The sequence below is a fragment of the Hemicordylus capensis genome, chromosome 3, assembly GCF_027244095.1.
Source record: "Hemicordylus capensis ecotype Gifberg chromosome 3, rHemCap1.1.pri, whole genome shotgun sequence".
Taxonomy (NCBI): domain Eukaryota; kingdom Metazoa; phylum Chordata; class Lepidosauria; order Squamata; family Cordylidae; genus Hemicordylus; species Hemicordylus capensis.
In genome coordinates this window covers 38,140,614-38,154,535 of record NC_069659.1, presented here as the reverse complement: position 1 = coordinate 38,154,535, position 13,922 = coordinate 38,140,614, and the positions used below count along the sequence as shown (strand labels likewise).

Genomic DNA, 13,922 nt, shown 5'->3' with positions numbered 1-13,922 from the left:
TAAAACAATTGCTGCAGCAGAGCGCCGGAGAAGGGGCACTCGAGGAAATAGTAAGAACAATTACTCCATGAAATACGGGCACCGGAGGGGGGAAAGTGGTGGGAGGGGTAAGTAAACCCTCCTGCACCCTTAAGGGGACCCCCCACCCTGAACCACCAGAATCCGAACCGCCCAGGTTCAGACGCCTGTAGAATGGCCTCTGGATCGGTCCGGGCACATCACTAGCAGGTCCCTATGTTCCTAAGGGGTGTGGACACCACCCCCACCTCCACAGAATTCCAGTATTCTTACGGAAACTATTAGCTTCCCTCAATTCTTCAGATGCTTCACCCAAGGTCAAACTTCTGAACAGTCTCTGAGGTTTTGTTTTAAGCAAAATCAAGTGTCATCCTGGGCGAGTTTAGAACCAGCCACTGTTCCTAAGCCAAGTGCTAAAACTTTGCTTCCCTCAACACTCCCAGCTGTTTCACTGGAACAGGAACTGTACATACATATGAAGCTTCAGATTTAATGTTTTCAGTGGCAACTCTATAGTTACTTTCCTCCTGTGACAAATGTACTACTGCTTACTACTATGTACTTACCTGGTCATATCAGCCCCCTGTGCTGGCAAACTGTCACCTCTCAGAAAGGTGAAACACACTAGCCACTTCTCTCTCAGCCTAACCTACCTCATAGGGTTGTTGTGGGGATAAACTTATCCATGTACATTGCTCTGGGCTCTTTAGGCTTAGAGGAAGAGCAGGATATAGATGTCAGAAGTGGGGGGTAGGGAGAAAGTCTACAAGACATTTGGAAATTGCTGGTTTGCAGTTCTGCTTGTCCTAAAACTAGAACGGAAACAGAGTTTGGCTTACTGTTATGTTCAGCTTCTTCCTGTCAGGGTCATGTACCACAGCATGCCTCATGAGACTTTGCTGTAAAAAATAAAAGATGTTTATATATGCCATGGAGGAGAAAGAAGAACATGTATTTTAAAGAGACTTAAAATGCCTACTTTCATTGCAAAAAGCCTTCCACAGCCAGGATGTTCGCAGACAAATGGTCTCTTCTCCTCGTGAAATGAAGCAATATGGCTTTGAAGGTTGAACAAGGTTGTGTAAGTTCTTCCACAGCCCTCTCTTGGACATTTTAGTACCTCTCTGTCTGTGTCATGAGTTTTCTGGTGGGCTTTGAGGTAATCTTTGCGGCGGAATTCTTTGAAACACACATTACAAATGACTGGTTCTAGAGGAAGAGAAATAAGTTATTGGCCAAGCTGGTTGATGGAACTTCTGTTAAGCAGAATTTAGCAGAGATCCCTCCTCAGGGTGAAGAGTCATTTATGTGCATGCTCTTTAAAGCAGCACAACAGAATATCAGCAGTTCTGACTCCACTGTTTTAGTCCCACTGAGCTTTCACTTCTTTTACAGGGTTGTGTGTTACACTCCTGTCCATCAGATACACACCCCTGCTCCCTGTACCCAACATGAGAAAGTGAGCACAGGAAAGTGGCTAAGAAACCAAGCTGCAAACCGAGAAGTGCCTGTGTAGAGTGCAGTGTACACTTAGGGTCACTATATTTCAAAAAGGACATTATAGAACTGGGAAAGGTGCAGAAGAGGGCAACCAAGAAGATCCGAGGTCTGGAGCACCACCTTCCTTATGAAGCAAGGCTACAGCATCTGGGGCTTTTAGGTTAGGGGGAAAGGAAACTACAGTGAGACATGATAGGGAGTCTATAAAATTATGCATAGTGTGGGAGGGAGGGAGAATTGTTTCTTCATTCTGCCACAGCTCTAGAACCAGGGGTCATCCCATAAATCCAGCTGCCAGGAAATTTAGGACCAACCAGAGGAAGTACTTTTTCCACACAATGTATGGAATTCTCTGCTACAGGATGTGGCGATGGCCACCAGATGGCTTTAAGAGGGAGTTGCACAAATTCATGGAGGATACGTCTATCACTGACTACTAGTCTTGATGGCTATATCATGCCTCTGAGCCTGGAGGTAGTGTATCGCCAAATACCATGTGCAGTGGAGCAGCAGCAGCAGCAGCAGCGAGGGCATGCCTTCATCTCTTGTCTATGGGCTTCCCAGAGACATCTGGTGGGCCAGTGTAGGAAACAGGATGCTGGACTTGGGTCTAATTCAGCAGGGCTATTTTTATGTTCTAGTGCCTGGTATTGATTTACAAATTGATTTGATTTGAATCGATTAGAGCTTGAATCGGGCTGATATGAGTGATTTGAACTCAAACCGAATCACCCTTAGGCCTGATTAGGGTTCACGTTGAATCAACCCTGATTCAAACTCGAACTGATTTGAGTGATTCGAGCACCATTCTGGTGGGCAGGCACTACCTACCAGCCAATCCACAAAAGCAAAGGGCAAGCGGGTGATTTTTTAAAAAATTAGCCTTTCCTCCAAACCTCCAGAGGATTCTATGGGGTTTTTATTGGGGGGAGGAGGAGGGGAGAAGGTTAAATAATAATAATAAATAGCCCACTCCCATTTCTTTTGTGGTGGTAGGTAACACCCATCATGCCCTACCACCCAGCCCACACTGGTGTCCCTAGAACCTACTCATGGGAGAAAATGGGGTGCTTAGAGTTGCTCATTGTTCCCTATGGCCAAATCACTCAAACTGATTCGGGTTGATTTGTCCCAACAGCCAGGAATGGCCTCTGTTTTGACGAATCAATTCGAGTATTTTGTGATTCAATCTCGAATCAAATTGCAAAATCCGATCCATGCACATCTCTAGTGCCTGGTTCAGGTCTCACCTCTGCCCTGAATTTACTAGGTGGCCTTAGGCAAACTTCCAGCTCCTCATCTGCAAATATAGAGCAATAGTACCAACAGTTTTTACAGGGCTCTAGAGAGCTATAGAAACACTGTGCAGGCATTGTGTGCACACCAACATATCCATGCTTAAAAATACATACTACCCAGGTCAGAATTGTATTATTACATCACTGTGATGCTATGAGCCAAATTCAACAAGGACAATGAATGGCAGAAGAAATTCTGTCATGGTTTCTTAACTGTCCCCTCTGCTAAGCATTTGGATGGGAGCACTGCAAGATATTCCCCCTAGAGCAGGGCTGCACAACATTGGCCCTCCTGCAGCTGTTGCACCATCCCCGACTAGTGGTCATTGTAGCTAGGAATTATGGGAGTTGGAGTCCAAGAACAGATGGAGGGCCAAAGCTGTGCAGCCCTCCCTCAGGGGATGGGGCCATAGCTCAGTGGAAGAGCATCTGCATATCTGCAAACAGAAGGTCCCAGGCTCCCTCCCTGGCAGCATCTCCCGATAGGGCTGGGAGAGACTCCTGCCTGAAACCTTGGAGAGTCGCTGCCAGTCAGTGTAGACAATACTGAGGTAGCCTGACCAATGGTCTGACTCTGTATAAGGCAGATTCTTATGAAGACTTTGACATCAGATTTTTAAAAGTGAAACTACTAAGTTTTCAAAAACACTTACCCACATGTTCATATTTCATATGTTTCAGGAGCTCTGACCAAGTGTTTGCAATAAACCAACAACCATCTTTTCTGCACAGATATCCTATAAAAATAAAAAGTTCATTTTAACCCAACAGCCATTTTAAGGCTATGGAACTCTCTGCCACAGGATGTGATGGCTACCAGCTTGGATGGCTATAAAAGGAGTTTTACCCTCTCTCTTTCCTATGGGCTTCCCATAGGCATCTGGTGGGCCACTGTGGGAAACAGGATGCTGAACTAGATGGGCCTCTGGCATGACCCAGCAAGGCTCATCTTATGTTGTCGTTTTTTTAATGTTGCAGCTATCAGACATAACATCATATTCCACTTATTCCATTCCAAGCCCACCCAACAAGCAAGTAAAACCAAAACGCAAGAACCGGGGAGGGGGGGGGGCTTATGCACAAGTTACCTGTTGTGTCTCCTTTTACTCCCAAAGTGCCTAGATAGTAAGTTAGACCAAAAAGCAAAGATGAATGCAAACTGGATCAGAATCATTTTGGTTTCTAGGCTTGCCAGATTTCTCCACAACTCACATGAAATGGCAAGGAAACAAGCTCCTGTGGTTGGGGCATATCCAAGTACCATAGCAAAGGATTCTTAGGTGTGCCACTCTGCTGCCTCTGGTAGCTGCAGGTCTTGATCTCCCAGGAGAGCCTGGGAATGGCAGCAGCCAGGTCCTCCCACTAGGGAAACAAGATCCTTCTTTCCCCTGTAATGGATGGGGAGGGTTGCCAGACAAGCCTCAGGTCTTCTGTTCTCTCACAGGATAGCAATACATACTTTTTAGCCTACTTCCAGTAGGCTTATGAGGTCACCTGTGTGTATGTCCCCCAAATCAACTTTGTATATAAACTAAATTTGGTACAATTGTAGAGACATACCTCAACAGCATAGTTTATGATGGTCATCCACCCCGATTCAAGATGGAGGGTGCGTAAATGTTTGAGGCGCAAGTGGGCTAATTTGTGAACCGCCTAACTGAGGGACACCTCAAGGGCTTCGTTTGTAATGATGTCATCCACCCTGATTCAAGATGGCGGACACATGAACGAATTTGGACCAAATTGGTACAGTTATAGCGACACCTCACACGCACAGTTTATGATGATTCATCCAGCCTAATTCAAGATGGCAGATGAATGAACATTTGAGGTGCAAGTGGGCTAACTTGTGAACTGCCCAACCAATCTGTATCAAATTTATTCCAGTTGCAAAGATAGTGAAAGGAAAGTAGGCAGATTAGTTCTTACTCTAACTTGTTTTGTTTTTTGTACTGCTGCATGAACCTGCCCAACTTCTGCATTTTACTATTTTGGCAGAGCAAAAGCAAGAAGAGCAGGTTACCTTCATGGGTCTTCTCATGACGTTTTAGATGGCCAGGTGTAGAGAAGGATTTTCCACATCCTTCATGGATACATCTAGGTGGCAAACACACACAAAACTGAAACAGAACTTATAAACTCAAAAGCAACCTCTATTATAACTGCAAGTTACTTTTTCTATACTTTTACTATCCCAATTAATATGATCCTTTCAACACTAAGAACTTCTCACATCTGAACTATGCTACAAGAAGATATTGTTTGGGTTTTGTACAACATTTTTAGATTTCATCTTCCATAAATTATTTCAACACCATAAGAAGCTTATGTCATATCATCAATGCATATGGTGCAAAACAGAGTTTTAGAAGTTCCAGGGCATGGTTTAAGGTCACAAGATGCAACCACCTTGCTGAAGCTAAGATCTAGGTCTGGTCCAGTGTTCCTTCCAAGGCGTGTGCACACTCACACGTTTTTTGATGTCCACTCAGTTTATTTTAGATCCCACTCAGGTTGAATCAGGAAGGTCCCACTCTGAATGAATGCATGTGTGCACACACTACCTTGATACGGATGCCCAGACCAAAGCTCATCCCACACCGAGATGAAAAATAAATAAATGAGAACACACTAGTCTGGTCAGTGCCTGGACAGGAGATGGCCTGGGAACCCCATGAATGCCACGTTGAATATCAACCAGTGTTCCCTCTAAAACGTGTGCATGTGCTAACATTTTTTTTAATGTCCGCTCAGTTTATTTTAGATCCCACTCAGTTTGAATTGGGAAGATCCCAGTCTGAATGCATGTGCACACACACAGCCTTGATAATGCCGCCCAGAACAACACTCATTCTGCACACAGATGGAAAACAATTAGAGAGAACACTGGTTCCAGCATGCAAGAAAGGTGGGCTAGAGATCTCCTAGATAGAACAAAGCAAGAAGAGACAAGTTGCTGTCCCCAGTGAGCTTACCAGACATGAGAAAACCAGACACAGGAGAAGAGACAAGAATAAAAAGATGAACATGTACATATAGTTACATGTATTTAAGCCAGGATTAGAGTGTTTGTTTTCACAAATAAAATGTTGTTAACCTTGCTGTTCCCAAAGGAGACAAGAGACTGGTTCACATGGTTGGCAATAGTTTGGAGACACACCCAGCCCAGGAGGAAGATCTGGGCGTGCTCCCAATTTTCAGTCATGTGCTTGCAAACCTCAAGGTACGACTTATTTAGTAGAACACACTATTTGGCCATCTAAAACCAATCTATTTTCAGTGGCTCAGTACATGCAATTATTTGTTAAAAGTAAGAAATCCAACATTACAGGTGGATGAAAGGGACTGAGGCACAGGGCAATGGCTATTTTGCATAAGACCATGCAGTTGAGAGCCCAAACACAATAGGCTGTTCTATACAATGTGGCAAAAGCATTGGACCTGGTCTTCTCTCCTGCACCTCCCCAAGAGTCCAAAATAAAAGTCATCAATAACTTTGCTGGGGTGAAAGGGGAAGATCGAGGATTGAAATTCTCTTTGCGAAATGGTGAAAGGAATTGTGAGAAGTTAGGTTGGCCCAGAAGTAGAGGACAAAAGGTACAACAACTACTGGGATAAATATCATGAAAGCTTCTTTATCCAAAAGTGAACACTGGTTTTATGAAATTTTCCATTTTTTAAAAGCTAAAATTAAAGATACCAAGTTTCACATATTTAAAAAAAGTTTAATGCTAATCAAGACAGGATATGGGATAAAGCAGGGACCGTGAGAACCACTCCTGGTATTTTTTCCTACACATCATGTGAAATTCAGCTGCTACAGCTATTATATTATTAGGCCTCCAATAAAATTTTAACTTATCTTCTACAAGGCAACCATTTGCTAATTTCAGCCCCTACAGGCATCTTGGCAACCTCAGTACTTCTTTTCATACACAATAAGGTTGTAGAGAAAAAGGCACAATTTTTAAAATATTCACTTACTTGAACAGCGGTTCACTGGTGTGTTGAGCCTGATGAACTCTTAACTGCTGGTGTTTTTTAAAAGATTCCCCACAGTCTTCAAAGTCACACTGTTCAGAAAAACAAGAGAGTTACGATTAGAGACATGCCAAGGTAAAGTTTAGTATTAGCGTATGCTGTACTTTATCTTACCAAAATCATTTTTATATACAAGATGGAGTATAAGAAAGAGAAAATTACTACAACATGCAAACATAAACATGCCTGAGTCTTATTTCATACATTAAGGTCTAATCGGAATCACAAAAAAAGGATTTAAATATTGATTGATTGATTGCATTTATATACTGCCTAGTATAAAAATCTTTAGGTGGTGTACAGAATTAAAACAAAATACAACACATTTAAAATTCATAAAAAGATAAAAATCATAGATAAAAACACGTTAAACACCCATTAAAATTTAAAAAACGAATCTCAGTTGAAGGCCTGGGAAAACAAGTACGCCTTTGGGGTCCTCCTAAAAGCAAACAGAGAAGGAGATGCTCTTATTTCAGAAGGGAGCGCATTCCAAAGCCCTGGGGCAGCCACAGAAAAGGCCCGGTCCCAGGTCACCACCAAATGAGTGGGCAGAAACCATAACCAGACCTCTCCAGATGATTGTAATAGGCGAAAGGGTTCACAAAAAAGAAGGCGCTCTCTTAAATACCCTGGACCTAAGCCATTAAGGGCCTTATAGGTAATAACTAGCACTTTGTATTTCATTCGGAAACCTATTAGCAGCCAGTACAGTTCTTTTAGAATTGGTGTTATATGGTCCCTTCGGGTAAACCCAGAGACCAGTCTGGCTGCCGTATTCTGTACCAATTTTAGTTTCCAAACTATGTACAAAGAAAGCCTCATGTTGAGTGCATTACAGTAGTCAAGCCTAGAGGTTACCAGCATATGTACCACGGTTTTAAGGTCACTAGTCTCCAAGAATGGACGCATCTGGCATATCAGCCGAAACTGGTAAAAAGCATTCCTAGCCACAGCTTCAACCTGAGAAACCAGGGAGAGTTTGGGATCCAGGAGCACTACCAGACTACAAACCTGATCTTTTAGGGGGAGTGTAACCCCAACCAGAACAGGCAGATCTAAACCATCTCTTGGATCCCAATCCCCTACACACAGAACCTCTGTATTTTTGGGGTTCAACTTCAGTCTGTTATCCCTCATCCAGCCCATTATCGCCTCCAGGCAGGCGCTTAGTGGAGGTCATGACATTTCCTGATGAAGTTGGTATAGAGCAGGGGTGGGGAACCTTGGCACTCCAGCTGTTTTTGAACTACAACTCCCACCATCCCCAACCACAATAATTGTGGCTGGGGATGATGGGAGTTGTAGTTCAAAAACAGCTGGAGTGCCAAGGTTCCCCACCCCTGGTATAGAGGAATAGATCTGGGTGTCATCAGCATATTGATAGCATCCCAGACCAAGCTTCCTGACGATCTCTCCCAGAGGTTTCATGTAGATGTTAAAAAGCACTGGAGACTGTATGGAGCCTTGTGGAACCGCACACTTCAGCTTTAGCTTTTCAGAGCAATAGTCTCCAAGTGAAACCATCTGGAATCTGCCAGAGAGGTAGGAATGGAACCACTGTAGAACAGTGCCACCCAATCCCACCTCCTTCAAGCGACCCAGCAAGATACCATGGTCAATGGTATCGAAAGCCGCTGAGAGATCCAAAAGGATCAGTAGAGTCAATCTCCCTCTGTTGATCGCCAATTGGAGATCATCCATCAGGCCGACCAAGGCAGTCTCAACCCCATAGCCCACCCGAAAGCCAATCTGGAAAGGATCTAAATAACCTGTGTCATCCAGAACTGCCTGAAGCTGAGAAGCAACCACTCACTCAATCACCTTGCCCAACCAAGGAACATTAGAGACAAGCCTCTAATTAGCTAACTCTGAAGGATCCAAAGCAGGTTTCTTCAAATAAGATCTAATAATAGCCTCCTTAGGATAAGGAGGCATCCTGTCCTACCACAGCGAAGCATTTATTATATTTACCAGACCCTCTCTGATAATATGACTATCAGGTGAAATAAGCCAAGTTGGGCAAGGGTCAAGAGAGCAGGTGGTAGGGGATAAGTCCGAAGCAGTTTGTCCACATCATCAGAAGTAACAAACTGAAATTGATCCAATTCAGTCCTACAAGAGGAGTTGCTGGGCACCTCTACGATAACTCTGCAGTAACTGTGGCATCTAGTTCAGCATGAATACAAGATATTTTATCTACAAAAAAGTTATTAAGAACATCACAGAGAGTGACAGATGGTTCCAAATTCAAGGCAGAGAGGGCATGAACTAGCACCCTCACAACCCTAGACAACTCAGCTGGCCATGAATTTGCAGAAGCAATGTGGCCAGAGAAGAACCGCTTCTTTGCTGTCTGCACTGCCCATGCATAGATCCTCAAATGAGCTCTGTGTTGCAATCTATCAAATTTGTGCGGAGACTTCCTCCACTTGCACTCTAGTCTACCTTGCCGCTTCAGCTCCTGCAGTTCATCTGAATACCACGGGGAAGACTTTAAGTCTACCGCTCCAGTAAGTTCATTATTCCATGTTTGCACCAGAGCATCAACAGAATCACTAAGCAGACCCAGCTGGAAACCCTTCCAAGGCTTCTTGTAATCCTATTGGATTCAATAACCTTCTTGGGCGGACAAACCTAATGGGTCCTTCACTCCTGCATAGGTGGGTTGTGGCTGCCTTACCTTAACCAGATGGTGATCCGTCCATGACAGTGGGCCCCACCAATAGCATCTGATTAGGTAATGCTCCAAAAACTCCAAAAGCTCTTATGAACAAATGCATGGAATGACCATTGACATAAGATATGAAGGGGAACCATGCAACAACAAGAAGCAGCAACAGTGGTGGTCACTGAGACCCATCTCAAGTCTCCTCTGGTAAGTCAATTTTTCTGCTAATGCTATGTGCCACTCTGGAGACCCATCTTTCCACAGAGACCTTGAGCAGATTTTCAATGTCTGGCAGTTTAGCAGAAAGATGGTAAGGTTTTAGTGGCATATGCTTTGGAATATGTTCCCTGTTGAAATAAGAACATCTCCTCCTGTTTGTTTTCAGGAAGACCCTCAAGATACACCTGCTCTCATAGGCTTTTAACTGGAATTAATTTTAATATTTTGTTTTTATTGTGTCTTGTGGAATTTTAATCTGTTTTTACTTTTCCATATTTTAAGTTTTGTACACCGCTTAGAGATGTACATATTAGGCAGTATAAAAATAGGATGAATAAATAAATAAAATATGCTGTACTTTATGATATGCTGAAGGACAAGCGTATGAATCGATGGCAAAGTGGAACAGGAGATCCAGGTCTTCTAGGTTTTAGATTCACTTGATCCCTTGCAATACAGTCAACTCATGCACACAGCGGCTCGCAGAGCTGCACTGGAATTCTCCCACTGAGCTTCCACTGCAGACTGCACACTGCAAACAAACAGAGCATTTTGCCCCACTTGGCCTGACAAAGGGAAATCCAGCATGCTCATACTGGTATACATGACTGAATCGCAGCCCAAATGTGCATAATGAAAAACATCAACATTGTCAGACATATGATACAAGCAAGTCAGTTTAAGAAATTATTTTCCAATCCTAAGCATGACAGCAAACACAAAATAAAACAGAGCTACTTACTACAAACTGCCTTTGTTGATGCCTACGTTCAATATGCTTGTTTAAATTTGACCTTGTCGTAAATCTTTTGTTGCACCCATATGCTATGCACCTACAAATACACAAATGTATGTTCTCAACAACAAGAATAAAGAAATAAAAACAGTTACAGGGCACAGTCACCACGTACCCCCCCAGTAACCCACCATGGAAAGGCCACAATATTAGGAGGTTGCTTCCTCCCCCATGGCATTATGGGCCATTTTAATAACAGGCCTGCTGGATCTATCTATCTAGTCCATCACCCTGTTTCACACAGTGGCCCACCAGATGCCTCTGAGAAACACTGCTGGCCTATCTATCTAGTCCATCACCCTGTTTCATATGGTGGCCCACCAGATGCCTCTGAGAAACACACAAGCAAGAGGTAAAGGCATGCCCTCTCTCCTGTTGTTGCTCCCCTGCAACTGGCATTTAGAGGCATCTTGCCTCTGTGGCTGGAGGTGGCCTATAACCACCAGACTATTAGCCATTGATAGATCTGTCCTCCATGAATTTATCTAAACCATTTTTAAAGCCATCCAAGCTGGTGGCCACTACCACATCCTGTGGCAGAGAATTCCATAGGTGTGAAAGAGTACTTCCTTTTGTCAGTCCTAAATTTCCCAGCCTTCAGTTTCATGGGATGACCCCTGGTTGTAGTAGCTGGAGCTGCCCAGAGAGCAGTTGATTAGAAGATAGAATAAAGTCTGCTCAGAGGGTAAAACCCCCTCTGATACAGTTTGATATGATACAATACAAGTACATTGTATCAAATTGTTTTTTATCAGATAACATTTTCATTGGATTGAAAAATTGTCCAATAAGGCATGTATTGCACATGCCAATAACAGCCGATTTCACAACACTCACATGAAATACATGTTTCTATTGCTGGATTCTGTTCTTTGTGATCAGTCAGTCAATCGGAGAATCTGGGGGTCTGGTCACAGGACCTGTTCAGGTTTTGGGGTGGTTGTTTTTTTTTAAAAAAATTCCATCACCTGCCCCACCCCCACCTTCAATTTATACTTACATAAATTCCTTTTCTCCAGTGTGCGTAAGAAAATGGCGCTTGAGATGGAAATATCTAGTGAAGCCTTTATTACAGCCTTCAAAATCACAAACAAAGGGGCGCTGATTAAAAAAACAGGAACATAAAATCAATTAGTTGTACTTGCATGTCTTACTATTTTCCTGAAAATTGCTCTTGAAAAGAGAATACAATATTTGGTTGAGGATTGAACTAGAGACCTTTAGTCAAATATCAGCCAGAGACTTCAGATTAATACTTGACATTCACACACACACACACAATTAAAGGATGGAAGGTGTACAGTTAGTATCCATTTTTATGTAAATTTAAGATGTATGAGAGAAATATGATGATTCACAGCAGCAGAAAGAAACAGTAGATAAGATTAGATAAGATAGTCTTCTCTGATATACTAAGTTACTTAGAAGTATTCAGAAAGGAACAATCTCGCCTTTTACAAGTGTGTGCATGCACATACACACACATACACACTCCTGCCAAATGGTGAAGACATTTTGCTCATCTGAGGAAGTGGACTGCAATCTACCAAAGCTTATGCTGAAATAAATTGAAAAGCTTTGTAGTTAGGTGCTACAATACTTGTGTTGTTTCTGTTCCAACAAACAGTTACCTCCCTGGAAGATATTTCTAATCAGATTGCTGCAGTTCAGTTAATGGTGGAGGAAGCGGGGAGGCTTTTACTTATGGTACAATACACTACAACCCAGACAACTGCAAGGCCTCCTAATCACTCAGAGATCTCCTCACTCATTTGTAACTGCCAAAAGACCTTTTTCTTCTTAGCTCACATTATGGATTTCTCTGTCTCTCCGTAAGGCCTATTTTGTTAACATGTGTAATAAGCAGGACTTCAACATATGAAGTGTTTTTAGCACTGGGATGTTGTAAGAAAACATCTACTTCACCATGAGTCCCACCACTCATTGAGATCATCTGGAGAGGTCCACCTGCAGTTGCCACTGACTGGCTACTTAGGGATGGGCCTTCTCTGTTGCTTTCTCAAGACTCTTGAATGTGCTTCCTGCTGAATAATAACCTCCCCATCTGACAACTTTTAAACAGTCTCTAAAGACTTATTTTTTCATCCAAGCTTTATAACTGGACGGTGCTTTTAAGTTATTTCAAGGCATTCATTTTTAATCTGTTTGATGTTGTAAACCACCCAAAGATGGAAGTCTGGGGAGGTCTACAAATGTGATAAGTGAATGAGTAGATAAAATAATTGGAAACACTACCTAGTGAATGTCCACCCACTATACAGCCACAGGGAAATGCTTGACTAACAAGCAGAAGGTTGCCAGTTTGAAGCCCAGCTGGTACTATATTGGGCAGCAACGATATAGGAAGGTGCCAAAAGGCATCATCTCATACTGCATGGGAGGAGGCAATGGCAAATCCCTCCTGTTTTCTATCAAAGAAAACCACAGAGCTCTGTGGGCACCTGGAGTCAAAACTGACTGGATGGCACACTTTACCTTTTATACAGCTACCAAAGTGACTTTATTCCTGCTAGGGAAAATGGAGGCAACCTTAGCCAAGGATCCCTATATCTGAAGAACATGCTGAATTACAGAATAGGACCTTATTCTTATTTTGCACCATTCTCTGCACATCCCACCTTTACCGACATAAAGCGGTGTCAGGGCTTCGATGCTGTCCATGACATTTACCCAGAGGCAGGCCCCAATGATTTCAGGAGAGCCGATTTCCAAGTTAGATACATCCTCCATCCAAGGTACCAAGAAGCTCCCAAGGCCAGTGGGAGCTTCAGGCCTAGCTGAGCCAACCCCGAGCTCCCTCACCTGGATTGGTCACTGCCTCACAATCATGTTCCATTAGGAACCGAGGCCTCCCCCTTGGTCCCGCCTATTTGCCCACCCGATGTCCCAAGATTATATCCCCGCCCGCTGCCCACAATGCTGGCCTTTGGACTGGCCCTTGAGGGGGCCCGATCGTCGCTCTCCCTCCCTCCAGGTCGCTCTTGGCCCCGCCCCTCGCCTCACCTGCCCTGTGTGCCGCCAAAGGTGGGCCTCCAACTTCCAGGCTTTGTCGTACGTGGCGTCGCAATCCGGGAAGGAGCAGATGAAATCGTCCTGGGGCCGGGCGGAGGGTCGCCTCCTTTGGCGGTTTGGGCCCGGCACGAATATGGGACTCTCCGTGTTTCGCATGAACTCAGTCACAACCACGGACTCCTCAGAGATCAGCTCCTCTCCGGCCATTTCTGTGGCTGCAAGACATGTGATAGAGCTTTGGCTCCGCCTCCACGTTCTCCGCCAGTCCCAAAGAGGAACGCTCTTATTTGTCCTTCCCAGCTTCCCGTAGCTTCCCCCTTCCCTGAGCGGCTATAGTTTGGTTCCC

General features: G+C 43.8%; 1 protein-coding gene across 2 annotated transcripts in view; it reads right to left on the bottom strand.

The window, feature by feature from the left end:
• GTF3A (general transcription factor IIIA) overlaps positions 1-13,922 on the bottom strand; it is a 16,173-nt gene extending 2,251 nt beyond the window's left edge. The window contains exons 1-8 of one of the 2 annotated variants that reach the window (XM_053309342.1): positions 13,568-13,922; positions 11,544-11,644; positions 10,490-10,580; positions 6,801-6,889; positions 4,840-4,913; positions 3,470-3,553; positions 998-1,227; positions 858-917 (exon numbers count right to left, since the gene is read on the bottom strand). In XM_053309342.1, coding sequence (XP_053165317.1) covers positions 858-917; positions 998-1,227; positions 3,470-3,553; positions 4,840-4,913; positions 6,801-6,889; positions 10,490-10,580; positions 11,544-11,644; positions 13,568-13,783 — 945 coding nt within the window. In that variant the 5' untranslated portion in view covers positions 13,784-13,922. Of the gene's footprint in view, positions 1-857; positions 918-997; positions 1,228-3,469; positions 3,554-4,839; positions 4,914-6,800; positions 6,890-10,489; positions 10,581-11,543; positions 11,645-13,234; positions 13,462-13,567 lie in introns of those variants that run through there. The other variant, XM_053309343.1, reaches the window with a different exon arrangement.